At 37.3% G+C, this 27,584-nt stretch overlaps 2 protein-coding genes across 4 annotated transcripts in view; both read left to right on the forward strand.

The window, feature by feature from the left end:
- The first annotated feature begins 6,671 nt into the window (after nt 1-6,671).
- Nucleotides 6,672-10,071, forward strand: LOC142334687 (serine/threonine-protein kinase/endoribonuclease IRE1-like). Its single transcript, XM_075382919.1, has 2 exons — nt 6,672-7,127; nt 7,592-10,071. The coding sequence occupies exons 1-2, from the start codon at nt 6,729-6,731 to the stop codon at nt 9,809-9,811; spliced, it is 2,619 nt and encodes an 872-aa protein (XP_075239034.1). The 5' UTR covers nt 6,672-6,728; the 3' UTR covers nt 9,812-10,071.
- Nucleotides 10,072-12,951: 2,880 nt separating this feature from the next.
- LOC142334688 (putative splicing factor, arginine/serine-rich 7) overlaps nt 12,952-27,584 on the forward strand; it is a 42,630-nt gene continuing 27,997 nt past the window's right edge. For 2 of the 3 annotated variants that reach the window (XM_075382920.1, XM_075382922.1), the window contains exons 1-9: nt 12,952-13,111; nt 14,194-14,327; nt 14,397-14,461; nt 14,761-14,913; nt 16,879-17,069; nt 19,490-19,620; nt 19,826-19,958; nt 24,666-24,731; nt 25,238-25,543. In XM_075382920.1, coding sequence (XP_075239035.1) covers nt 12,999-13,111; nt 14,194-14,327; nt 14,397-14,461; nt 14,761-14,913; nt 16,879-17,069; nt 19,490-19,620; nt 19,826-19,958; nt 24,666-24,731; nt 25,238-25,543 — 1,292 coding nt within the window. In that variant the 5' untranslated portion in view covers nt 12,952-12,998. The remainder of the gene's footprint in view (nt 13,112-14,193; nt 14,328-14,396; nt 14,462-14,760; nt 14,914-16,878; nt 17,070-19,489; nt 19,621-19,825; nt 19,959-24,665; nt 24,732-25,237; nt 25,544-27,584) is intronic. The other variant, XM_075382921.1, reaches the window with a different exon arrangement.

Raw genomic sequence — 27,584 nt, forward strand, 5'->3', positions numbered from 1 at the left:
GGCTTTCGTTTGGTTTCCTGTGATGGTCAACGTCCGAAGTAACCAGAATGTTTGGCGGTATTGAACTGTTGGCACCTCAAATCTGGCTTCTGACCCTCGAATACATAACAATTTTTTAAAGCGGGTTCTTAAATCTGAGAACAATGCTTATATCTTTTTAAGCACATTTCTTACCATGCTATCGAGATCTTATTCTGAGCAAATTATATGAATCTATTTGTTCGATGATAGAGTGATTGATCTTTCAAGTTTAGCCTGTTCCTGACGAGAAATGGAAACCGATCTTTGTAGATACAGCTCTGACAGTGTCGGTCCTGGTTTGAAATTCCACTATGCATGCGTCCCTAAGAGCCCACAACTGATGCTCCCAACGCTCGTGTGGTCAAGCCAATATACTAGGTCCTCATCTTCTTCCCCTTTGCATAAAACTTCTGACAAAAGTAATAGAAAACAAATGGAACTCTACGGAATACATGTTCCTAAATTGAAGCATAAGCCCAAGAAGAAATGAGACAATCCGATATTTAAAGTTAAAACATTAGTTTTTATTATAGCTGCGAAGCTGTAAGCTGAGCGTAGCTATATTGCGGTGCTCTTGGTTTTTACAATTCAAAGAATTTGAATTGTATTGGGGCGCTGTCTTTTTACGACTCGAAGAGGAGTATTGGAGAAGTCCTTTTTTTTTTAATCAATTTTATTGGAGTGAATTTTTAAGCGGGAAATGAAACGCGTGAAAAAATTTGGAGTGATTTGGTTGCTGAACAAAAGTGAAGAGCGGAGCGAAAAGAGAGTGGTTTTTTGTTCATACCGCTGTTTTTGAGAGAGCGAGAAATTGATGTGTGAAAAAATTTTCTCTGAGCGAGCGAAATTTTTTTGTTCACGTGCGGCTTTAAAAAGCAGTTTTTTGCAATTTTTCTTGTTTATGAGGTCTGATTATGGTATTGTATTGGATTTGGTCTCGTTCTGAAAGGAATTGAAGGTTTCAAGTAGTTAATTGGAGTTTTATGCAAATTTGGAGGTTTTTGATCAGTTTTGCTGATTTTTCGACGAAATTTAATGTATTTTGGCCTTTTGTTTTGTTTTACTGCTTTAAGTGCAATTTGCATAGAAGCTCGTTACGCAAAGAATATCAAGGATATAAATTGATTACAATTTTGTTGGTATAAAACATTTTTTTCTGAAGAAAAATGACAGAAAAATAGAGAATTTTTTAACCACTTTAATTTTTTGCTTTTTTTCGTTTTTTTTTTTCAATCGTAGACAATTTTTTTAGCTTGTTATGACTTGCCCTTTATTTCTTGAGCAATTCTTTGCTCTATTTGCTCAAAGTAACTTTATTTGGCTTTATTTTTTCTTGTAAAATTTTAAAAAACACCTTACTTTTTCTCGTTTTTTTGTTCAATTTGGTTTTAAATGTCGTTTCTATTCTTCCTCAACCTTTGATAGCATTTGGGGAGTTTTCTAGTGGAATTCAGTTGTTGTAGCTCTTTTGGCTGTCTCTCATTTTGATTGATAATAGTTTTGAGTTCTTTTTGTTAAAGAAAATCGAGTAAATCAGAACAAATTTTGGCCACTTTTTGTCTTTTTTCTAAGTTTTTTGCCTATTTCTTCCAATTTAATGTTTTTTTAATTTTAACTTTTTCTCAATAAGGAGCATTTTTGTAGGTGTGGATTCTATGAATTTGCACTTGAAGGCTTAGCAGGGCAGTTTTCATTTAAACAAATTACACAAAACTCTAATTCGTTAAAGAGTTTTTCTTAGTCTTTTTTTAGTTTGTTGTTCAACGTTTCTCTGCAAGTACTAGGTGGGCGATTGATCAAGCCAAATATATAACTAATTGATTTCGATGAGTTATGGATGGGAAGCTGCATGTTATCTTTTTGTAGAGAATTTTGTTTGGATTTTTAGAGAATATTGTTTTTTGCTTTTGTTCTTTGTCAAGTTTCCACTTCTCCAGTCTTTTATTTGTGAATTGGTTACAATGTCTGTCGATTGGTAATATGATGGTGATGCATCTGATTAGTGAGAATAGTCAGATTTCTACTTCGAGTCGTTTCCGGAATTCTTCCGGCTATGTTTTTTTTTTAAGATCTGTTCACACATTTTCATGATTTTTGAAGTCAAATTGGAGTAGTGATTTTGGTCACGCCGATACAGGAAATGGAGCGAAAAAGCGAGTGGTTTTGCGGCGTGAATTTTTTTCGCTTTAATTTTAAAGTAGAGTGAGAAAACCGTGTTTGAACAAAAATTCGGTTTCTCGGTAGTGGTTTTGTTCACATGCGGCAATTTCACTCTGATTTTTACTATTGTTTTTTATTTCTTGGATCGGATTTTTTTCTAAATGGTTTCCCTAATCCATTCACATGTCATTCTACCCCTAGCTTTTTGTTTGAATTAAATTTTCATTTCTCGCTAGTTTTTTTGTTCACATGCGGCATTTTGACATTGATTTTCTGTTTATTTCTTATTTTTTGTTCTGATTTTTTTAAACATGGTTTTCTCAATTCACTCATAGTCCATTCTAGGTCTAGTTTTTCTGTTTAGTCAATGAAAATTCTTTGAATTGTTTGTCAGGACTTGTCCTGCTATGTTTTTTGTTTCGTCGTCTGACGCTCTTTTTTCGTTTTACATTTGTTCACACAGCAAAGCTGAAAAAGTCAAATTTTCTGAATGACTTCTTCCTCTCACTAACGGCATTTGCGCGCGTGACGTCATTTCTCACTCGCTTTAGCAAAAGTTTTTAGGTTATTTGCGTGATTAGATTTTGATCATACGTGACTTACCTCACTCAATAAAATGACTTTTGCACTTTAAAACTTAAGTTTAATTTGAATTTGTTTAAGGTCAAAGGAACTCATATGTGCAGTAAAGGTCCCTAATAAGAGGCTTCTGCGGAATGAATTTTAACAAGCTTTATTGATTTATCGCTGAATGTTTTTTACCTAGTTTTTTGAGCGGAGTCGATTTTATTTTCAATTTAGATCTGTATCTGTTTCTATCTCTATTATATGGCACGCAGGTCTATTCTTTCGCAGCTATTCCGACAATCTGCCGGCTATGTTTCTATTTTCCTTGGCGTATTGTGAGACTGGAAATCTCGGGGAAAAACTGGGAAATCCTGTGAGCATTAAGCCCCGAAGCTGCTGAAGAAGCAGAATTTTATAGTTTGAAGGGCAGTTTGAATTATGCTATGTTTAGACCCACTTTAGCTCCCACCCCCTTTCTAATTCTCCCCCTCTTGCACAGTGTGGCTGGCCTCCCTAAGCTCAAGCTAGCTAAATCAAAGCCGTCTTCTCTTCTGTCTTGTGTGACAGCAATGCGTCTAGATTTAGTTGGTTTATATTCGGATCTGTAATCTCAAATCAACTTTGAAGCAATTTTTGTAGTCGCGTGTTTAATTGATCGACAGACTTTTAGGCTCCTGACTTTTTGCGTGACCTGAGCTTCCCTTATTCACAACTTTCAGCTGTTGATCTATTTGGGTGCAGATTACTAAGAGTCAGATGAATCCTTCGAATTTGGTAAATCTTAACAGTCGTATATAGTAACAACTACAGTCATTTGGAACCAGTTTGTTCTCCATCTTCCCAATGAAGCAGACTACAGTACAATTGAGGTCCCACCACATGTTCCATAATAATTCTTCCAACTTCAGTTGGTTATTAATTACTCTCAAACAAATTTTGTAGCAATTGTTTTTGTCCTGTTGGTCTTTTTTTATGCGTTTTTTCGCTTGGCCGACTTTTCGTCTGACCCATAAGACTTTTTTATAGCTGCGAAGCTGTAAGCTGAGCGAAGCTATATTGCCGTGCTCTTGGTTTTTACAATTCAAAGAATTTGAATTGTATTAGGGCGCTGTCTTTTTACGACTCGAAGAGGAGTATTGGAGAAGTCCTTTTTTTAAATCACTTTAGTTGGAGTGAATTTTGAAGCAGGAAATGAAACGCGTGAAAAATTTTAGAGTGGTTTGGGTGCTGAGCAAAACTTAAGTTTAATTTGAATTTGTTTAAGGTCAAAGGAACTCATATGTGCAGTAAAGGTCCCTAATAAGAGGCTTCTGCGGAATGAATTTTAACAAGCTTTATTGATTTATCGCTGAATGTTTTTTACCTAGTTTTTTGAGCGGAGTCGATTTTATTTTCAATTTAGATCTGTATCTGTTTCTATCTCTATTATATGGCACGCAGGTCTATTCTTTCGCAGCTATTCCGACAATCTGCCGGCTATGTTTAATAAAAGGGTACTATAAGCTCCACAAAAATGCAAAAAGCATTTGTTTTCTGAAATATTTGTTTCCCCCTCTTCATATGGCGCATTTGTCGCACCAAATATTCTAATTTTCAGTCGTATCTTTTGTAGACGCAGCTCCTGCAGTATCGTTCCTGATTTGAGATTCCACCATGGTTCCCTGATTGCGGAGAGCTACTAGTGCTCCAAACGCTCGTTTTGATCACACCATTTTATCTCGCCTCTTTGCATACAATTTTCACAGAATTAATAGCAAAAAATAGACCTATGTGATATGCCTATTCTTTCTGACCTGGTGCGTAAGGTCAAGAAGAAATGAGAAACACGCAATCACTTAATTACAATGTTTCCGATGGTAAAAATTAAAACCCTCTATAAATCGCACAAAAAGGCAAAAAATTCTCAATCTCTTCTACTACTGGCCGTTTTTTCTATAGCTGCGAAGCTGTAAGCTGAGCGTAGCTATATTGCGGTGCTCTTGGTTTTTTTTTGTTTCGTCGTCTGACGCTTCATTTTCGTTTTACAATTGTTCTAGAACATTCTGTCTCGTCACTTCTTAAATGGCTTTTTCGCGCTTGATTTCACGCTTTCTGCGTGACCTAAATTGCGGTTATTCAGAAACAGAATCTGTTCCTAAAACAAAGTTGATTGTAAGAAAACAGATTGTATGGTCCGACAGCCTAGTGGTTAAGGCGACTGGCTGTTAATCCGGAGATCGGCGGTTCGAGACGCGACAGGAAAACTTTTTTTGCACCCAAAAACAACCTCCTTTGAAATAAACGTGTAAGTTTTATAGGCGGCGGCGATAACTATTATCAACTCACTTCTGTATCTTTTTCCATCTGTATTTTACGGCACGCAAGTCTATTTCGCAGCTATTCCGGCAATCTGCCGGCTATGTTTTTTGTATGATACCTATTCCTTTTCTCTCTGACTTGATACCTAAGTTCCAATGACCTCAGTAATAAATTAAACTCCCATGGCTGTACCAATTGCTTCAAGTACAACACTAACCGGAACAAAGTTTCTGGGTGAGTCAACAACCCATTTCGAAGGAGCATTATGATAACCGTTTTCAGATTTTCGTATTTTCAAGGTCTTTAGCACTTTTTGCTAAGTTTGTTAGCAGCAATTGAAAGAAAGTACTTGTCAGTTTCCCTTTACATTATCAGTATGAGTATATTATGGAGCCAATATTTGTCGTAAAACTTTTTAAAACCCTGAACTTTGTTTGTTTCTACTACGATTTTGATATGAGACTCGCAACGTGCGATCAAGTGGCCATTCAACAGCAATGACAAGATTGTGTTTTGCGTGAATATTTATGGACTTCGTTTGTTTGATGTTTTTTTTGTTTGATGTCTTAACTTATTGAAACTTTCGATTTCTCGTTTCTCGAAATCACTATTATATATTTTACCATGTAAACAGAAGCCAACTGGCCATCACACGCCACTGTCAATAACTATCTAGCAAACAGTTTGCTTTTACTCGATTGAAATTTTTTGTTTGTGACTGTAAACTGTTCGTGATGACAATGTTTGTCTGTGGCATACTGCGTATTTTGATTGTCATTGATTTTTGCTAGCTGGGCCATAAATCTTGAGTGGTCTGTAATATGAAATAATAGTTCTTTTGGAATGTTTCCGTTCTGTTGAGGCAACGTTTTCCAGTCTGAGAGCTATTCTTTGGTCTGGTAATCTTTTGAAATTAACCGGATGATGTCTGCTGTTCAAATAGCAGGCCATAACCGTGCGCTTCGGGTAACTTTGGGCCGGCTGAAACAGTGGGAGATCACTCGTTGTGTACCTCAGAGGGGTTTTAGTTGACTCCTGTCCCGGATTTTGGAGAAATGAGGGTTTAGAGGATCCTTTTCCTGGATTTACAGTTCAATGTGTTCTATGGATTCATCTCCGTGAGAGTCCGTATCCCATAAATTACAGTGGGGATACTTGGTTTATTGTTGGCGTCATTTCTTGTTACCCATATGGTAGTATTTATCGATAAGTTTAATTAATTATCCATTAATTTTGTGACTAAGAGAACTTCCAATTATTTTTACTCTCATTTGTTAGTGAGACACCAGTGAGGATGTTCTGTCGAATTTTTACGCATTTATTGAATATGGAGATATTAGTATTGATAAATAGAGAAATAATGAGATTGTATGTGAGCTTCTTCAGAGCAGTACTATTTCCTATGCTCGACGGCAGCATCTGTTGCTATTTCTGTCCATTATATATTATGAACCATTTTGGAGCTAATATTAGATTACTTTCCATTTTGAAAATGTATTTGCTAGTTTTCATTTGCAAGATCAAATATTTAGATTTACATATTAATAACCATTTCTTCCCTGTTATAATGTCAAAAACGCTGAACACTGTTTAACGTCACATTTGGAAGTATGAAATGGCAGCAATACTAATGGTATCAATTTTCAGATATTTAATGTTGATGCAAAACGAAATTTTGCGCCATGCGTTTGATTACTTGTCTGCTGGTAATTATAATACTTTACTTAACATCAATCAATTGTGATGACGTTACATATGACGTCACCATTGATGCCACAGTCGGATCTGACGTAACTATCTCTCCCCATGCGAGTAAGAGTGAGTTAGCAAATACTTTGAATGAAGCTAGTGACAATGAACTCCTGCTGGTGTCAACCATAAATGGTGCCATCTACATTGTGAGCCAATCAGATGGAAGTATTTTGTGGCAGATTCCTGAGCAAGAGTTTCCCGTTCTTAAGTTGCCCCAACAGATCATCCGACCTTTGTTCGTGGCAAACCCCAGAGATGGAGGGTTATATAGGATGGGTGTTAGTACGAGTGGAAGATTGGAGAAACTCGATTTGGGAATACCTGAAATGGTTAGTGGTAACTTTGTAGACCTTTACTTGGTGTGCGAACCCCAGCTTTGTTTTAAAAAATTGATGACCTTTCACGAGAAAACTTTCCTTCTGGAGCAAAATATTACCTTCTTTCTTTGACCTTCAGTGCAATTGGAAAATGTAGTTCAGATGCAAAACATTTCATCTGAAAACTTCCTTCTGGAGCAAAATATTTCCTTGTTTCTTCGACTTCAGTGTAATTGGAAAGGTAGTTCAGATGCGAAACAGATTTCGTCTGTGCCTTTATCAATCGCTCTGTCCAACTCTTGTTAGGCATATGCTTTATTTGTCATGGAACCTAATGATCATCAATATAAAAATAGGTGAAAACCGGTCGCTCATAAAGCAGACTGTTGATTGATTTTTTTAAACTTTTTTATCTGATGTCACAAGCATTGTAACTGTTGTTTTCGAAGAAGGAAGCTGAACCTTTGATGTCTTAGGTCGCTCAATCTCCTTTCAACATGGATGGTATGTTGTACACTGGAAAGAAACAGGACACATGGTATGCAATAGATCTGGATTCTCGCAAAGCACAGAAAGCCGTGTCTCTGGACCATTTAGATAACTCCTTTCCCCGGCCCGAAAAACCAGTTTATTACATTGGACGTACTGAATATACAGTGAGCATTTTTGACAGTTTCACTCAGTCGTTGAGATGGAACGCAACTTTCTACAATTTCAGCTCTTTGAGTAAAGAGTCAGGCACCGGATATGGTATGGTGCATCTGACAGCAGACCAAAACGGCCAAATCGTGTCGCTTGATAAAGACACGGGAGAAGTCGCGTGGACCCAGAAATTCAAATCAACGGTTGTTGGCATGTACAAAATGGAGCCGAACGGTTTGGTTCAACTGCCGTTCGATACCGTATCAATTGAAGCTTTAAATGCTGTTAAAAATTCAAACTCTCCTTCAAAATGGAGTTCTAAGTCTGCATCCAATGGTGAATCAATTTTCAACCTGATGCCTGCCATGTTCTTGGGCAAGTTGCAGAAAGGCTTGTTTGTTCTCCCTACTTTAGTGGGTGAAAGAACTCGATTTATGACCCAAAATGGTAACTTGCCTTTGTTACCTAGCAAACAATCTGACGATGAAAATGCAGGTGTTATGAATTTGGGCTATCTTTCCGTGCCTGATGATTGGATTCCCAGGTCAAGGTTAATTGATCACAATGATTCCTGGGACTCCAGCAGGGGTGCACAAGTACAACCTTACGACCAAAGGTTTCAATTGTATTTAGCCATGTTTGTGCCCACGGCAATAAGTATCGTGTGCGGAGTGTTTACATGGCTAGCATACAAACGCAATCAGAAAATTAGTGACTCGCTTCTATCAAATAGTAGTCCGAACTCAAGTTTGGGCGGATCTGTCAATACTTCTATTGGATCTATGACTGTAAACGCAGATGGAAAAGTGGTAATTGGGAAGATTCAATTTGACCCAGAAAAGGTCCTCGGCAGTGGCTGCTTTGGAACAACGGTTTACGAAGGAACTTTTGAGGAACGACCTGTTGCGATAAAACGAATAGTGCCGCAGTGTTTGGGTGTTGCCGACAGGGAGGTGGAACTGCTCAGAGAAACGGATCATCATACCAACGTTGTGCGATACTTCTGTATGGAGAAAGATTGTGTGTTTCGCTACATTGCTCTAGAACTTGGATGTGCCACCGTGAAGGAGTACGTTGAGGACCAGTTGGATTTTTCACCAACTTTAACTCCGATCAAAATCCTCAATCAGGCTTTACAGGGCTTGAACCATTTGCACAATTTAAAAATCTGCCATCGTGATGTAAAACCTGAGAACCTAATCATATCAACCGCCAATAGTAATGGATCTCGACGAGTCATGATCTCTGATTTTGGATTGTGCAAGAAACTGAATCATGGTCATCAATCTTTCAGCATGTCGTCCCCTAGTGGGATTGTTGGAACCCTGGGGTGGATAGCGCCTGAGATAATGAAGAACAAGGGATCTAATTTCAAGCCATCCTTCTCTGTTGATATTTTCTCAATGGGGTGTGTGTTCTATTACGTGTTCACAAAAGGAAACCATCCCTTTTCTGATCCAATCGATCCGAGTGACAAACAAAAGAGACAATTGAATATTGAAGCTGATCTTGCTAGTTTGAAGCATTTATTTGACGAGGAGTCAAGTGAAAACTTGGTTGCATATGACATCATATCAAATATGATTTCTAAAGAGCCTGTGACTCGACCCTCCGTGAGCAGGGCATTGCTCCATCCATTCTTCTGGTCGCTGGACAAGAAACTTCAATACTTACAGGATGTGAGTGATGCTATCGAGAAAGAGGATCCAATTACACCAACTATTAGAGCTCTTGAGTGTAACGGAAGGACTATCGTGTGTGGTAACTGGCGACAGAATGTGACTCTCGAGTTACAGAATGACTTGAGGAAATACAGAAATTATGACGGAACTTCGGTTCGAGACCTTTTGAGAGCAATGAGGAATAAGAAGCATCATTATCGGGAGCTGCCACCTGAGGTTAAGAGTTCTCTGGGCCCCGTGCCTGATGGATTCATCAACTATTTTACTTCAAGATTTCCTCGACTTCTCATTCATACATACAAAGCGATGTACAATGCCAAAGATGAGCCTACCCTACGCAAATACTACATTCCCTGTCAAGGAATAAACTGAGCCAACGTTACTCAGCGAGCTAGCTGTTCGTTCGACAAATTTTATTTTGTTAGTTTTGTCTAGTACATCAATATATATGCTGTTTTGTCTTCACTCTTTGCCTTATGTTGTACCATATTTTGAATATTTGTAGTTTTCAAGTGTATTGACCTACCTCCTAAATTTCATCTGACATGTTTTTGTTGTCGAGTTCCTACTTGACTAAATTAATCTTAAAGTTCATTGGTTGATGTTTAATTAGTTTACTCTATTTCAACTGATTTTATAACAAGACATATTGGCTATTTGCGTTGATAGTAAGCGCTAAAATTGTTCGCGTGTTTTTATACATCACTTGAGGATGTTTTTGGTTTCTTTGCTGTTTGGTTTGTTTCTCAACCGAGTTTTTTTACCTGACATAGTTTGTTATTCTTGGCACGATTTTGAGCAATCTGTGAACAGCTCGTCGTCGTTCATGCATGACTTGTCGCATTCAAGAAAAGGCTTCGTATGATTTTAGTTGAAGGTTTCGTGGCAACTGAGGTCACCCATTGTTACGCAAAGGTTCGGGGGGGGGGGGGTGGAACATTTTTTAATCACAGTATTGACCGTTTTTGCTAGAACACCCTTTTAGTTCTCTTCCCTTTTATACATGTATGGATAAGATGTTAAGGTTCCTGAGCTCCTATTGTAATAACAGCGTAAAAATAACTTCTATATAGGACTGGCGGTAGAAGAAAAGATCCCAAGTAATTTTGTTTAAGTGCCGTCAAATGATGGTAAACAACTATTTACGGTTCCAATTTGTCATTAATCGAATGATTCTCTTGAATCTTCGATATCAAGTGGAGTGAACACATGCTGAGGGCGGCTAGCTGAAGCTATATCTGGTCCACATTATGGCGTCCCTTTTCTGTTTTTTTTTAATAGTAAATATTATAATCTAATGAATTTCGGCATAGTGATAACCAATTGCCTTCGGTCAATTTCTCCTTAACTCGTTTTCTTGCTTCTGTCTATTTTTCCAATTTGTCTTCTATTCGAGATAATTTTTATCTCTAATTAATAGCCGCCGTCAACCTCTCAACGGCTATTGTTTAGGCGCTCTCCTTTTTTATTACAATTCAAAGAATTTGAATTGTATTGGGGCGCTGTCTCTTTTTTAAGATCTGTTCACACATTTTGTTGATTGTTGAAGTCAAATTGGAGTACCGATACAGGAAGTTGAGCCAAATAGCGAGGGATTTTGCGGCGTGAAATTTTTTCTCTCTAATTTTAAAGTCGAGTGAGAAAACGGTGCTTAAACAAAAATTCGCTTGAACAAAATTTTTATGTTCACATGCGGCAATTGGCAATATCACTTTGAGTTTTAATGTTTTTACAATTTTTGGCTTTAGTAGAACAAATAACCGGTGAGAAAATAACAGAAAACCAAATTTTCAAAGAAACAGTGGAAGAACTGAATAATCTAGAGATTAGCCAATATACACAACACAAGATTCAGGAGCCACTTGACGATGCTGTTTTTATAACCTTCTTGGCAATCAGAATTCAAATCGGGAGAGAGCTCGTTTGCTTTCACTAACGTTGCCTCAATGTGGTGCCTGGCTTTCGGTGCCTCCAATCCCTGGTCTGGGCCTTCACCTTCAACCAAATGAGTTCAGAGCCGCACTGAAGTATCGGATTGGTGTTCCGTTACACATTACGGAACGGAAATGTCCTTGCTGTCAAAACGTCACACTGGAAAAGCTGGGTGATCTCACTTTAAGCTGTCATGGTCGGGGGACATGATATCACGGCACGATAGAATGAGGGATAGAATATTTGCTGCTTGCTCGACTGCAAACTTAGCACCCGTCTGAGATCAGAAAAACTTTATTCCGGATAATAACTCAAGGCCAGGAGACATATTCGAGGTCAGCGGGACGACCAGCTGCGGTAGATGTGACAATTGCTTCCCCACTGCTGCCCAGTATAATTTCAGATGCGGTGAGTAGGTGTCGGTTTCCTCTGATAAATGCTGAAAAAAGGAAATATGAACAATATGCCCTAAATTGTGCTTAAATAGGTATCCAGTTAGTACCACTCCCGTTCGAATCTTTCGGGGGCTTTTCATATTTGGTTCAAAAAACTTTGAAATGTACAGCTTTATTTGACGATAACCGAAACTTCCAACCAGCTGGTTTATCAATTCCCTACAATCGGTTATCTCAAGAAGTCTCAGTGACTTAAGTGAATGGTTTAGCCACAATGCTGATCGCCAGAAATCCCCTGTTTTGAGACTCATTCATGCGACAACACCTTCGGCCTCACAGTGGTTAATTTATGGTCTTGGTTCACCCAAATTTTAGTTGCGCTGTTATTGCTGTGCGAGAACTTGTTTGACGCCCAATGAGTGGGGACAATGTTAATTTTTTGTTCAAGCCGATAGGGTGGGCTGATGAGGAAATTTTGAAGACCTGATTGTGAGGGTTTCTGGGAATAAACAAAAGGCAAAGACTCAATTGCGTGGGTAACATGGTGATTTGTAGGTACAAGCGTGATCGTAGAAAAACTTTCTGAGAATCGACTAAACTTAGAACTGATTTCAACCATGAGTTCCCCAACCAATCATGCCCTCACTAATTAGTGTATACCATTTAAAAAAGTAAAAAATTGAAAAATTACTTATCTGATAATTTATCTCTGAATAATAAATGAAGTCTCAAAAAAATTGATTTGCCCTAAAAGTTGACTTTTGCTCTCATTTGAAAATCAATCGAAGCAATATCTATAATTGAAGACTGCAACAGTTCGCCAATCTTAAACCGCTGACTTTCAAATTTTGGCGCTAATGAATGATAAATTTAGAGAGTGAACATGGTTTTGTTTCTACACATGTTTATCTCAGTATAACAGCGGCATGGTACTTTTTAGGTAGGCTAAAGTAGATATGTTGGCAACTTCAAGTACGGCAATGCTTTCAGATATGTTCAGGGTTTTCAAGTACCTGTTTTTTAACTTCTTCGGCGTGTGCTCTCTTCGCGGGTGTTAATCTGGTAACCAGTTGGCCGAGTTTTTTTTCGATTTCATGTCTTTTTTGGAATAGAGCCTACCACGTTAGCGCACCCATTAGATTGCACATCAGCGATGTTTGAAACTTTTGTGCGGTTTCAGACTATTGTCTGATGTTCATTTTTTAGATAGCTTCATGTGAAGTTGGTTAGAAATGGGCAAAATTGTGCGTGTTGACAATATCTCTCACAGCACCAGTCTCTATCAGTTGGAGAAGTTTTTCAATTACATTGGACAAATTGAAGACATCAAAATATATCCGTCCGAGTAAGTAAATTATATTTACCATTGCAATTATTTAAGTGGGGTTAATGAAGAGAATTGTAAGGTGTATGAGTAATACAGAAGTTGTAGAACTGAGCACATGGTGTACCTAATTGTATTATGCACGATAAGCATGAGTTTTTCAGGGTTAGCTGCCTAATTGGATTATCATGTTTTTTATCGGGAGAAAAGTCTGCAACATCTTAATGTAAATTCTCCGATTGTGAACAAAACTCCTTTCAGAGGCAGAATTTGCTCGTACACAGCATCCACAAATTAAACAGCTTTTGGAAGTACTGTTGGATTGAAAAATGTTAATCGTTGATGGTTTTCCTTGTTAACTGAAATATTTCAACTGAACGTTGAAATTGAAACACGTCATAAAATGCGTATTTGGTATTTGAGACTGCACGGCAGGATACAAATTCCTCAGAATAGTGTATTCAGCCATGAATTCCCTACTAAAACAGTATTGAAATAAGTTTTGTATCGAAAATGCATTTTTAAACGTATTAAACTTAAAATACTAAAAAAGTATTAAAATTAATAATTTCAAAATATTTTACTGCGATTTCATTATAATTGAGTGCATCTTTTTCAAGAACAAAAGGTTGATACAAATAAGTTGTGTTGATTTTTTGCAACCTATATCTTGTTCCCAGAGTTGCATACAGTGTCATGTGAATGTAATATGGATGTATTAATAAGGCGGGTCAGATCCTCAATGCGGCGGTATTTATGATGACATGTGATGATTTCATGAAATGCGCTTAATTCTGAGAAGGCGCCAGATTTTACCATGTTACTTTTTTCCGAACAAGGGGATGAGTTTGCTTTCCAATTAAATCTATTGTATGTAAGAAAGTTGCTCATCTTCAGATGTGTTATTCTTCCATTTATTCGGAGTATTTTAACAACAGTAGAGTAGTTTCTGGAAAATCATTTGAAAACTGCAATAAACGCAATACTATAGACTATGTTGCAAATTAGGACTCAGTAGTGGCCCCTGCTTGTTTAACTCAGCAATGTTTTTAATATGAAAGTCAGTTTCACGATGACTTCCTTTCACCGTTTTGATATTACAGGAACTCGCCTATTCCAGTTGAGGCCAAAATCTGTTTTGTCAAGTACAAAAACCACGATGAAGCTTATGTCGCGTCTTTTCTCAACGGATCAACCTTCATAGATCGCATGCTTGTCGTCTCCCTTTTCCCCGAAGGTAAATCTATTCTAAATGCCATGAATTTGGGGCACCTACTTCTGTTTTTAATGTTTTGTTTTGTTTCAGATCGGATACCTCCTGAAGAGCGAGGGCTGGAGATGGCAGGTGCACACACCATTCAACCCATTCCGGTATAGTACCATGTTCTGTATATATGCCTTTTCAGCATTCATTTATCACATTTGCTCTTGCTCTTAGTCCAAAGCTATCAAAGTTGCATTAAATATGCTTTGGATAAAGTTTAATTTCTCATCAATTAAGTGGTGATTATCAAACTCAAATGTTAACCCTGCAACTTTTATGCCTGCAATTGTTTTTGATTACTCGACCCCTATTTGTAGCATAAGTGTCGAGAACACATAAAATGAGCTTCTGAGAGGAATTCCTGCTATAGCAGTCGGCAATAACCACACAGTCGGTTATGTTACAGGTTCCAGGAACTGTGCAAATGGTCAACCCTCCATTTGACCCTGACTTAGCTCAACTTGGGTTGCCACAGGCACCGCCCCTACCCGCTAGCTTGGACCCTGTCACCGTGGAGAAAATACGACGCACAGTTTATGTCAGCAATCTATCTTCCCAGGTGAGGGACGCGTCATTGATGGTTTTAAAGCTTCCAGCAATGCTTTCGCGTCGTTATGCCGTGTTTTGTCTGACCAACCCGAAATTTCGAGTGGGGTCTAAATCACCCTCATTCAGAAGCATTGTATTGAATTGAAATTGATATCAAAATTTGTAGCGTTTATTCGGGACCTGAATGTACGCTTGATGAATTTTTAGGCTGACCATTAAACTTGACGAGTGACTTTTTCACGCTTGACTTGTTGATTTCTGTGTTTTTGAATTGCTCTTCATCGGAAATTTGAGTAGCTGACCCATTTCGCAGAGAGTTACTGAAACTTTCCACTAAGCCGACGTCATCTAAGCAGACGTAAGTGAGCCGGCATTGAGGTTAAAGTGGAGAGCCTATAGTTCACCCCCATTCTGCTCTCCCCACCACACGCCACGTCAATTAAGCTCAAGCCAGCCTAATTAAGCCGTGCAGCTAGCTACTGATAAAGCCAACAGCTCGTCAGTTGTTTGAAAGCAATTCGCCCGAGGTTAGTTGGTTGTGCCTGTCGTGTGTCAATGGCTAATTTTTGGGGAAGAAGAATCTTCGCGTCATTTCCGGAATTCTTCCCGCAAAATGTTTCCACATATTCATGATTTTTGAAATCAAATTGCAGTTGTGATTTCTTCGCTCACGCCGAAAAACATGCGAAGGATTTTGCGGCGTAAAATTTCTTAACTCTAATTTTAAAGTATAGTGAGAAAAAAAGTGTATGAACAAAAATTTGCCTTCTGGAATGCGATTTTTTTGATCACTTGCATCATTTTTTTTACTGTTTCTTTAATTTTTTTATCAGGGCTATTTTCTAAGTTTATTTCCAAATCAAGTCTTTTGGATATACTTTTTGGCAGTGAATGCAAGTTTTTTGAATTGTAGCCTGCTGAATGAACGTTAAGAAGAATGACAAGAATTCTTTGACTTGTCCTGCTGTTTTAATTCGTTTTGCCTTTTGAAAATTTTTACTTTTTTTATTAGGTCACAACGTTCACATTCGATTTCTTACCTCAGTCACTGCTTCAACTGAATGGCACTTAAGAGTTCTTTCAGCCATTTTACGTGAATTTTTTCAAATTCAAAAAGTGGTCAGGCTTCCTTAAGTAGGTTTTAGTATTAAGCTTTTTTCCAATTCATCGACTAAATGCGACTTTTTTCCAATTCATTGACTATATATGTCGAATCCGAGGAAACTGTGGACCAAACTAGAACACCTTTTGATACTATTTTTTAAAAAAATTCTGACTGTTTTAGTCCCAACGTCGGTCAATGGGGTCAAGGACGGCTATTTTCTGGCAATCTGACTGCTATGATTTTCTGTTAGAGTGATCACGATGACCATGTTCATCAGTTTTTGAAGCGCTTTCGGTGGATCCTTGTCTATGCGATTTTTCGTTTCACCAATTTTTCGTTCGACGCTTTTAACCTTTCATCCTAAAAACGGGATAAACAGGTAATGCCCGTGGGCATTAAGTGGCTGAACAGCTCTCTAAGAGCCTTACGCCTTACTAGTACCTCAGTGTGCGATTCACTAAAACTGTGTAGAGAAGACATAAATTAATGGTCTGAACAGTTTGATCCCCCTATCCTCAGTCACTCCCACCCCCTCCTCAGTCACAACCCACCCCATCCCCTTATCCAGCCCTCCCAACCCTTCCCCTCGGTTTGGCCCCTTAAGGCGCCGTCTTTGCTCACCCCCCCTTAATTCACGCCCTAATGCATCCCTAAGCTCCAGCTGACTTCTGCTGAAACCAACCACTCTCTTGTCGTATGAGAGGAATTCGCCGGACGTTAGTCGGCTATGTCTTCTTTCCCAATCGGATCAAAACAACAGATCATGCGATAAACTCCCATGCTTTATAGTAAAATTCTTGTTTGCGATATGCGATTGGTGTTCATAATGTAGTGTTGGTGACGTTGCCTAACACAGTTGCTTTATTCTAGATGATGAGTGGTGAGATGCTTGTGGAATATTTTAGTCAAGTTGGATGCGTCAACTACGTAGCCCTCGCTCAAGGCGATTCGGGTGACAGCTTTGACGAGCAGTGCGCTGCATACGTCGAGTTCGCCGACAAAGCCAGCATCGTTCCCGCTCTCAAACTAGGGGGAACTGAGTATAATGGACGCAAAATTAAGTTAGTATCTTATCAAGCGGTGATCAATTTCATTGTGTGCTCAAACTCAATTGGTTAGAAATGGGTACTGATCTTTGTGTTTAAATCTGTTTTTTTGCAATGTGTCGATTTAACTCCGGTGTAGAAGAGATTATTCAGTAAGTGGGCTAACTTTATATGAATTATTCATTCTTATAAATGGTTAAGGAGAGACTGACTCAAGAAGCAACGGCTGCAAAATAATCCAATCAAACTGAAGACTATTTGTGAAAATGGATCTATGCAAATGTTGGGCATGTTTTGGTATTTCTAACGGATTAGAAATAAAGTGGTCACATTAGAAAAGCCAGCTAAGCGATGTTTAATTAAGCACTGAAATATTTTGGCTCTCACTCTATGCTCTTTTAGAGAATGTACGCAATCAGATTTAGCGAATGTAAGCAAACTTTTCAATTTAATGTCCGTCAAGTGTGCAGCAGGTATCTGGCCCCTGTTTGTCTTTCTCCGGATGTTTGAACTTTTTAATAGCCGCGTCAGCAATTCCAGGCGGCTATTATTGCGCTCCTAATTTTCATTGCTTTAAATTTTGTCTCAACAGATTTTTGTTTCGTCTTACGCTGACTTCCCGGAATTGACTTTATCAATGACTTCACTGACTTCTACTGCTTTGCAGTTAAAATTTGTGTTCGTGACGTCATTTCTGTTTTTAGGTCAATTGCGTGACTTACCTCACTAAAGAAAATGACTTCTGAACTCACTTATGGAATTTTAAATTTTATGAACATTTACTAAATAAAGGTTAATAGTGTGCATCTAGGTAGTGCCAAACTTACATGCCCCAATTCCTGAGTAATAGAGTCTTGAGATTTAATATCGAATATTTATTTTGAAAAAGCTCCATTAGGGCTTTTTCCTTGTAGAGCAAATATGTCTCATAAAAATGACAGTCCGAATCTAACCCAAAAAGTCTAGTGGTCTATTAAAAAGCTGGAGGTCGATCTGTCAATCTCATTTCTTTAGTTGTTTCAATTCATGGTAGGCCACAGGCGTCTATCGCGACTATTTTCCGGCTATGTTTTGTCTGGCCCGTTTGCTTTTCGTTGATAGAAATGGGATGAACGGGTGAAGGAACGCATTAAGCAGCATTACAGTTCTGTTATAGGTTTATTAATTTCGGAGGTTAAGGCGTTATGGTGATCTTCTATTTCTCTTCAATCGATTGGGTGCCGGTGAAACAAAATGTAAGTCAATATCGAACGTGAAAGCAATGGCCAAACTGCTGAACAGAAGGCAACAGCAGATAAATTGAGAATTGTTAAACTTGTTGTTGAATTGAGTTATTATTTTGAGAAAACGAGAATAGTAAGCGTGAAAAATATTTGCTCACATGCCGCATAACGCTCTCGTGCCCTCAAGCTAATGCACCGCGCAACAATTTTTGAGTTTTAAAACAAAAATGCCGCATGCTAATGAAAATTTTCTTTTGTTTTAGCGAATACTTTTTCACACACCCTTGTCCTCTCAAATAATACATGAACGAAATAAACTGCATTCAAAAAGAGGTTATGCGTTTGGGATCTTTTCCCAACATTTTGAGTCTTTAAAGTTAAAACTATAATTTTAAAGACTTTAGATGCAAATGTGTCTGTTTTTAGTTTCCTTTTAAAAGACTTTTGAGAGGGTTTTTCTTTTCTTCTAGAATTTTAGGGTAACAATAGTGTTTTTTGAGGGTTTCAGCGACCTTGTATTTTGGTAAATTTAGGTGGTTTTTATTAACGAAAGATGATTGTTTTAAGTCAATTTTGTGCCTGTTTAATTGCTCTTAAACGAAGTTCATAGCAATTATTGTAAACGTGTGTGTCTTTTTATGCAAATTTTTCGCTTGACAGTTTTGCGCTTTTCTTCTAGAACATTCTTTGACTTCTCGAAATTTTGTTTCCAAAAGTCTAATAAAAGTGCATTGGTCTGAATTTTTCGCTTCAAATCTACTAGCGACACATTGCAGCTGAAATACCATCATCTGAGGTCCCTGAGTAAACCGGTTTCCCCTACTACTTGCCCGTCTTTTGTAATGTTAAATGATTTTATTTTAACCGCTGAGATTAAAAACTATATTAATGATAAGAACCCCAAGCATATTAATGAAAGGGTCCAATACGACCTTTATGGTTTATATTGACTCTGTGAATTGTTTGTTTTGTATTACTTTTTATCAGCTTAGTTGATTCTGCAAATTCTAATGCAAAATCTTGACCTCGTGAACTTTGTCTTTAAACTGCGATGAACTGCTTAATATTGTTTGAGTGATTAACTGAAGGGAACTGGAGTGTCGTATTAATCTCATCTGTGCGCTTAATCATATGGAATATTGTAAAATTTTTTGTTGAATTTGAGTGGGTGTGATATTGAGTGGGAGTTCTATAATTTGAAACCTTTTTCAGTGTAATTCACTCTGGTTCCCAGGTGCAGGCGCCCCTTTTTCCCTCGAATGACATGGCCAGGGCGGAACTCAAACTAGGTGCCAAGCAGTACAAAGATGCCGAGTTCATCATTCGTGTATTCATCGAGCCAGGTAAAATAGTCATTGATCCTGGGGAAGTTTTTAGAGGTTTGGTTACAAATTCGTTTTTTAAAATAAATAGACTAGCTGGGTTTATGCTATGATCGTCAACTTATGTTTGCATTATCCTGCTTCATCTCTCGAAATATTTATTTTGTTACAAACGAAGCTCATAGTGTGTAAATTGAGGGATCGGCTTTGTGACTTGTGTGTTCAGACAAAGCCTCAATGCCCCGTAGTCGGAGTCCGTCGCCAGTTCCAACGAGGAATAGATCTCTATCCTCACACGTGAAGAAAGAGAGGGAGGAGAGCAGCAGAGGCAGCCACTCGAGAAGGAATAGTCACTCAAGGTATGCTACATGCTGCAAGCAGTCAGTAATGATCGAAAAATACTCTTTAATTGTTCTGATTAATAGCCGCGTCCTCAATTCCAGGCGGCTATTATAGCGCTCCTAAATTTTTTTACAATTCAAAGAATTTGAATTGTATTGGGGCGCTGTCTTTTTATTATAGCTGCGAAGCTGTAAGCTGAGCGAAGCTATATTGCGGTGCTCTTGGTTTTTTACAATTCAAAGAATTTTTTAAGATCTGTTCACACATTTTCATGATTTTTGAAGTCAAATTGGAGTGGTGATTTTGGTCACGCCGAAACAGGAAATGGAGCGAAAAAGCGGTGGTTTTGCGGCGTGATTTTTTTTCGCTCTAATTTCAAAGTAGAGTGAGAAAACGGTGTTTGAACAAAAATTCGGTTTCTCGGTAGTAATTTTTTGTTCACATGCGGCAATTTCACTCTGATTTTTACTGTTTTTTCGATTTTTTGGCTCGGATTTTTTTCTAAATAGTTTTTCCAATCCATTCACAGCTCATTCTGAACCTATTTTTTTGTTAGAATCAAAATTACATATCTCACTAGTGGTTTATTGTTCTCCATAGCAGCATTTTGACATTGATCTTCTGTTTTTTTTTTGTTTTTTTTTTTCATCTGACTTTTTTAGAAATGGTTTTCCCAATTCACTCATTGTCCGTTCTAGGTCTAGTTGTTTGTTAAGTCAATGAAAATTCTTTGAATTGTACGTCAGGACTTGTCCTGCTATGTTTTTTTGTTTCGTCGTCTGACGCTCTTTTTTCGTTTTACATTTGTTCACACAGCAAAGCTGAAAAAGTCAAATTTTCTGATTGACTTTTTCCTCTCACTAACGGCATTTGCGCGCGTGACGTCATTTCTCACTCGCTTTAGCAAAAGTTTTTAGGTTATTTGCGTGATTAGATTTTGATCATACGTGACTTACCTCACTCAATAAAATGACTTTTGCACTTTAAAACTTAAGTTTTATTTGAATTTGTTTAAGGTCAAAGGAACTCATATGTGCAGTAAAGGTCCCTAATAAGAGGCTTCTGTGGAATGAATTTTAACAAGCTTTATTAATTTATCGCTGAATGTTTTTTAGCCTAGTTTTTTTGAGCGGCGTCGATTTTTTTTCAATTTAGATCTGTGTGTTTCTGTCTCTATTATATGGCACGCAGGTCTATTCTTTCGCAGCTATTCCGGCAATCTGCCGGCTATGTTTATGACTCGACGAGGAGTATTGGAGAAGTCCTTTTTTAATCAATTTTATTGGAGCGATTGTTGAAGCGGGAAATAAAACGAGTGAAAAAATTTGAGTGATTTTGGGGCCGAACAAAAGTTAAGAGCGGAGCGAAAAGAGAGTGGTTTTTGTTCGTACCGCTGTTTTTGAGAGAGCGAGAAATTGAAGTGAGAAAAAATTTTCTCTAAGCGAGCGAAATTTTTTTGTTCACGTGCGGCTTTTAAAAGCAGTTTTTTGCAATTTTTGACGGTTATGAGGTTTGATTATGATATTTATGCTTGTTTTGATAGGAATTGAAGGTTTCAAGTAGTTAGTTCTGAGTTTAATGCTAACTTGGAGGGTTTTGATCAGTTTTGCTGATTTTTAGACGAAATATATTGATTTTTTGCCTAATTTTTTTGTATTAATGCTTTAAGTGGGATTTGAATGGGAGAAAAGGAATATTCAGCTACCAATTGACTTAAGTTTTATTGGTGTAAAAAATTCTTTTCTCCGGAAAATTGACAGAAAATTTGAGAAATTTTAAACCATTTTTCTTATTTTTTGCAGTTTTTCTTTTTTCTTAGTCTTAGACAAGTTTCTTAGCCTATTATGATTTGCCCATTGTTTTGCGAGCTTTCCATTGCCCTAATTGGAAAGGCATTTTACTCGGCTTTATGTTTCCTTGTACTATAAAAAAAGCTAATTAATTTATTCTAGTTTTTTTCAATTTGTTTTTGAATGCCGTTTCTATTCTTTCTTAAATTTTTTATGGCGTTTGTGCTGGTTCAGGGTTCACAATAGTTGTTCTAGTTGTGTAGTCAAAAGTTTGGGCAATTTTCTCCTTCGAGTTGTTTCCGGAATTCTTCCGGCTATGTTTTTTTAAGATCTGTTCACACATTTGCATGATTTTTGAAGTCAAATTGGAGTAGTGATTTTGGTCACGCCGAAACAGGAAGTGGAGCGAAAAAGCGAGTGGTTTTGCGGCGTGAATTTTTTTCGCTCTAAATTTAAAGTAGAGTGAGAAAACGGTGTTTGAACAAAAGTTCGCTTTCTCGCTAGTGGTTTTTTGTTCACATGCGGCAATTTCACAAAACCAACGCCAGTTCTTTTAGAAGTAGATGTTAGAAGGTTCTGTTCAATTTTTTTCAAAAGTTATCATTAGTTGCTCTCAAGCGAAGCTTGTGGCAATGACATTATTCATGCTGTCTTTTTCAAGCAATTTTTATGCTTGACTGGTTTTTCGTCTCACCCTTTTGACTTTTTGTCCTTATAAAATGAGATAACAGGTAATGCCCTGGAGGGCATTTAGTGCTCTTCAAGCCTTTGGGCTCACTAGAGACTCTTAAGTATGCGATTCACCGAAACTGTTTTGAAGACATAAATTAATGCTGTGAAAGTCGGTTCTTAGTGTTTGATCCACTCCAACCCCCATCCCCTCCAGTTATGTTTATAAGTACTTGTAGTATGTGACGGCATAAGTTTAATTCGCTTTATGGCGTCTTTTTAGGGAATCCCTTGTGTTAACAGAATCAATTAGATGCTGCCATTATGAAAAGTTTTAGAAAAGCAAAACAATGAGCTGATTTAAATGAATCTAAAATCTTATTAATAGCCGCCCTCATATTTTCAGCATGCTATTATGGCGGTCCTACTTTTTTTGGCTATTATAGCCGCCCTAACAAAAGTTTGTTCCGCTTTACCGTAAGCCACAGCTTGTTCAACATTTTGCGTGAAATCTTTTTGACTTCTCTAAGCTAGTTTCATTCTTCGCTCATTCTATCCAAAGTGCTTTTAAACAGCAGTTGCGAAGCAAAGCAATCTAAAATGAACAGAGCCATAACAGCAAAATCAAGAGGAGAAATGGGACAAACGCTTTCTTGGAACCCGCTACTTGTAATTTGTGCTTATTAATAGCCGCCCTCATCTTCTCAGCCGGCTATTATAGCGCTCCTATTTTTTTTTCTTCGTCGAATAAAAAAATGTTTCGCTTTACCTCATTTTGCCGCCTTTTCAACATTTTGCGTGAAATCTTTTTGACTTCTCTAGGCTAGTTTCTCTCTTCTCTCATTCTGCTAAAAGTGATTTTGAACATCAGTTGCTCAGCAAAGCGATTCAAAATGAACAGTCAGTATAAAAAATTGAAGTCAGAAATAGAATCGGGATAAACCCATAAAGCCCAATTTTAGATGCCCGCTATTTGAACGTCGGTCCTATAAGTATTAGTTACCTCTCTCTAATGCTTATTGTTATTGATAGTAGCCCCTGTAGCCTCTCTCTAAGAAACAGAAGTATGTTCAACTACGAAATGCCATCAAAATAAATCGGACTTAAAAAAATGTTTTTGTACGAAAATCTTTTTTTTTCAATATCTTCTGTTATTTCAATCCCAGTCATGCTTATTGGAATCAACGGCGGCTATTTTCCGGCAATCTGCCGGGTATGTTATTTGATTGTAACCATCTCTAGTTTTTATTGGTTTTAATACTAGACTGTTTCACGCATAAAGATACAGGAGTATGTCTAACAACGGAATGATATCGAAATAATTCGCATTCAAAATGTTTTTTTAAAAAATTAATTTTCTTTTTGTTTTGTTCTATCAATCCCAATCGGTGTGATGGGTATCAATGGCGGCTATTTTTTGTCAATCTGCAAGAGATTTTTTTTAGATTTTGACAATTTTGATTTAAATATTTACTGAATTTTTTTGCCTTCGAAGAAATTATGAAGCATTTATTGTCGTTTGTCCTTTTCTTCATACCGGGGGTAGTTGACTACTGAAAGTGTAATGAAAATTGTGCCATAAATGATGACATACTCACTCGCTGTTTCAACTGAATGGAGTTTTGATTCAAGCCATTTTCTCAATACAGCGAATGATGCACGGTCAAAATGGCAAAAATCAAATAAAACTAGTTGAACCGATAAAGCTCGGTCGTTAAGTCTTAGTGCATTAGGTTATCAGGTTTCATTAGAGCGATTGCTAGCTGGAACTATTATTAAGCTTAAAATAGCCTTCAGTTTTTGAGCCGAATTACTTAGTTTTGTAATTTGACTGAACTAGAGCACTTTGAAAAAAGTTTTCCTCTTCGATTTAATCTCAAACGAATTAATCTCAAAAAAAGAATTAATTATTTGTTTTTTCTTGTGTCTTTTTTATGCAATTTTTTGGTAGACCGATTTTTCGTCTGACTCATTTGACTTGGTCAAAAACGTGATAAACAGGTGACGCTCGGAGGATATCAACTTCTCCGAGAGTCTGTCGGCTTGCAAGACTAATTATCTAAGGTGGCCAACGGTGGCTATTTTTGGAAAAATTACCTTGTTTTTTGGTAATTTGACTGTAAAACGTAACTTTCCTTTTTTGTTCAATTTCATTTAACTATATATGTAATGTAAATAATGAATTTTTTTCATCATTCTTATTTCAATACGTTTGTTAGGTTTCCGGGTTGACACTCTTTACTGGATATTTGCTGCTTTTTTCAGAACACCAAAGCGTTCAAGCAGAAAAAGATCTTCATCCAGGAAAAAGTCTACACGGCATTCTTCCCGGTTAGTCAGAAGATAAGCATTTTTAAAGGAAACAAACGTTATGCTTAATCCCCCAGAAAATTTTTCCAACACGATCTCTGAATTTATTAGCATGCGGCATGACAGTCTTCGTTAATTTTTTTCCTAAAAATACCCGGGATGGTAAAACCAAACTAGCCATAAGCAATAAAAAGTGAGTCAGGTAAATAAAATGGGTTCTATACCTCCTGCTTATTTGCTACTGGGCAATTCTGTACCGGCAATGATTTTTAAATCGGAATTTAAAAGTCTTCTAAGAGCCAAATATTTTTGAAAATGGGATGACATGGTGACAAAAATTAGTGATATCTCTTGACGTGTGTTTGTGTAGCCCCATCGTTGACAAGAGGCGACTTGGTGGAATCTGCATTTGATACTTGGCGGATTTGCAGTGTGATCCATAGAATCGGAGCACGATTCATTTGATAATGAAAAAGTATTCACTTAAGATTCTTTACTTCTCACACATAACCAAAGTTAATTTACAGATATCGCTCCAGATCCAAGAAGCGACGCTCGCGATCTAGGGATCCAGAAAAGCTGTCAAAGAGGTCTTCCAAAGATGAGAAGAGGTCTAAGAAGTCCAGATCTCCAAAAACGTCTTCAAAGCGTGAACACGGCCGAAGATCAAGATCAGGTTCAAAAGGAAGGAAAGATGGCGATAGAGAGCGACATGTGAAGACGGAAAAAGACGAGCCAGCAGGTGAAAGGAGCAGTAAAAAGAGGAGTGGCAAAGATGAGAGGTCAGAAAAGAAGAGGAAAAGGTCGGGATCTAGGAAGCGATCATCATCCAGGTAGGATCATCATTTCAATACAGTTTTGGCTTGCGTTGTTGCAGCTGTTAGCAACTCAAGCGTCGGTTTCGTGACTATCCCAAATTTGTTAACTATTTCGTAAATTTTTAGCATTAAAAAATAACTTATTATTACCCGACTCAGTTACTATTAGCCATAAAGCCATAACTGAGGATACTATTGACCTTCTCTTGGTTTTTACGACTCGAAGAGAAGTTTTGGTTTTCTTGAGGTTTTTATCGGAAGTACTATTCAGACGGCGTTTTGACCTAAAAGAAAGAGTAAAATTGCCATGTGATCTAATTTTTTTCTGAGCAAGAGAAGTTTTTTTTGATCATGCGCTGCGTTCAGCGAATGTTTTTTTGGCTTTAAAAATGTTTTTTGACAGAAAAGCGCATAATCATAACCGTTTTAGGCATTTTTTCATCTAATTGGCCAAGTTTTTTTACATGTCATTTAGTTTTCGTGGAAATAAGTATTGTTCGATGCTGTATTAATATGGAAACCTCCGAAATTGATACCAGTGTTTTTGAGAGCCTAATAATGCGTTTCAATTTCAAAATTGGCACATATTTCTCAATTTCTAAGTTATTTTTGGCTTATTGGACCTTTAAACGGATTTTTTTCAAAACTCAGTACAATGTGCAACGTCTTTTTGGTAATTAGGGCATCGAATGCCTTGCTCTATTGTGACGTAATTTGTATGAAATCCGATAATCTGATTTGGCATTTTTTGTCTAATTTACCTTAGGCTTTTGTTTGCTTTTCGGTTTTATTTACTAGAAAACTATTTTGCATGTTAAAAGAATTTAATTTCTGAATAAATTTCATTAAAATTTTAAATGTGAGTGCAATTTTTAAAATATTTAAAAACCTTTAAAAATATTTAAAGACTTAAAAATTATTTTAATGTTTGGAGTTGTTGAACTTTGTTTTCACTTTTTCATCAGGGTTTTTTGTGTAGAGTCAGGGGTTTTATTTTCGGTTTATTTTTTATTGAATAGTTTATTGGCGTTAAGTCTTTAAAATTCAATTCAAGTTTTTGTGTAATTGCGCTTTTCAAAAATTTTCGTTTTTTCGCAAATATGCTTCAAATCTGTGAACAGATTTTACTGAATTTATCTTCACTGGAAGATAGCTATTTGGTTTTTCTAAGCCTAAAGGACTCATTGTAATTGTTTTTAATTGCTCTAGAAGAGAAGCAATGGTAAACGTGTGCGTCTTTTCTATGCACCACTGTTTAAGCTTGACCGTTTTTTAACTGTTCGATTGACTTTTATGCTTTTGCATTTCTTTCGTTTTGTGTGATCTAAAGTTCTCTCTCATTCACAATTTCAAGCAGCTGAACCCAAATGGCAGCAGTTTGATACTAAAAGTCAAATGATAAGTTCACCGAAACTGGAGCTATTTTTCCACTTTAAATCTTAATATTGGTATATAGTAACCTCTAATGAGGTTATTCGAAAATGAGGTTAATTTCTTGGTCTCATTCAGGCTCATCCCCCACCCCCGACTGAAACAGGCTGCAATTGTTTACAGCTCACACTAGTTGTTCGAGAGCAATTCTTCCCACGTCAGTCGGTTATTTTTCTAATTCAATTTTTGGATCTTTTCAATTTGTGCCCCCAAGCTTAGTGGGTGCATATTATTACCACACCCCAGACTAAATATTTTTATGTAATGATCTATTTTGTGTTGACACGTGCTCTATAACTGGGTAGTGCATAACGTCCGGGGGGCATAAACAGTCAATCTCAATTTTTCTCATTTTGATTTTTATTTTTCAAATCATTTTAATATTTTTTTTTGTTTTCACAATGTATCCATATTCTGCGCAGTATATACATATTCTAGCAATAGCATTCAGTCTTTCGTCTAAGACCTATAGTTTTATTAATAGCCGCCCTCATCTTCTCGGCCGGCTATTATTGCGCTCGTATTTTTTTTTTTTACTTCGTCAAACTTTTTTTCGCTTTACCATTTTGCCGCTTTTTCGACATTTTGCGTGAAATCTTTTTGACTTCTCTAGGCTAGTTTCTCT

Source organism: Convolutriloba macropyga, chromosome 2, assembly GCF_964194025.1.
Source record: "Convolutriloba macropyga chromosome 2, txConMacr16.3, whole genome shotgun sequence".
NCBI lineage: Eukaryota > Metazoa > Xenacoelomorpha > Acoela > Convolutidae > Convolutriloba > Convolutriloba macropyga.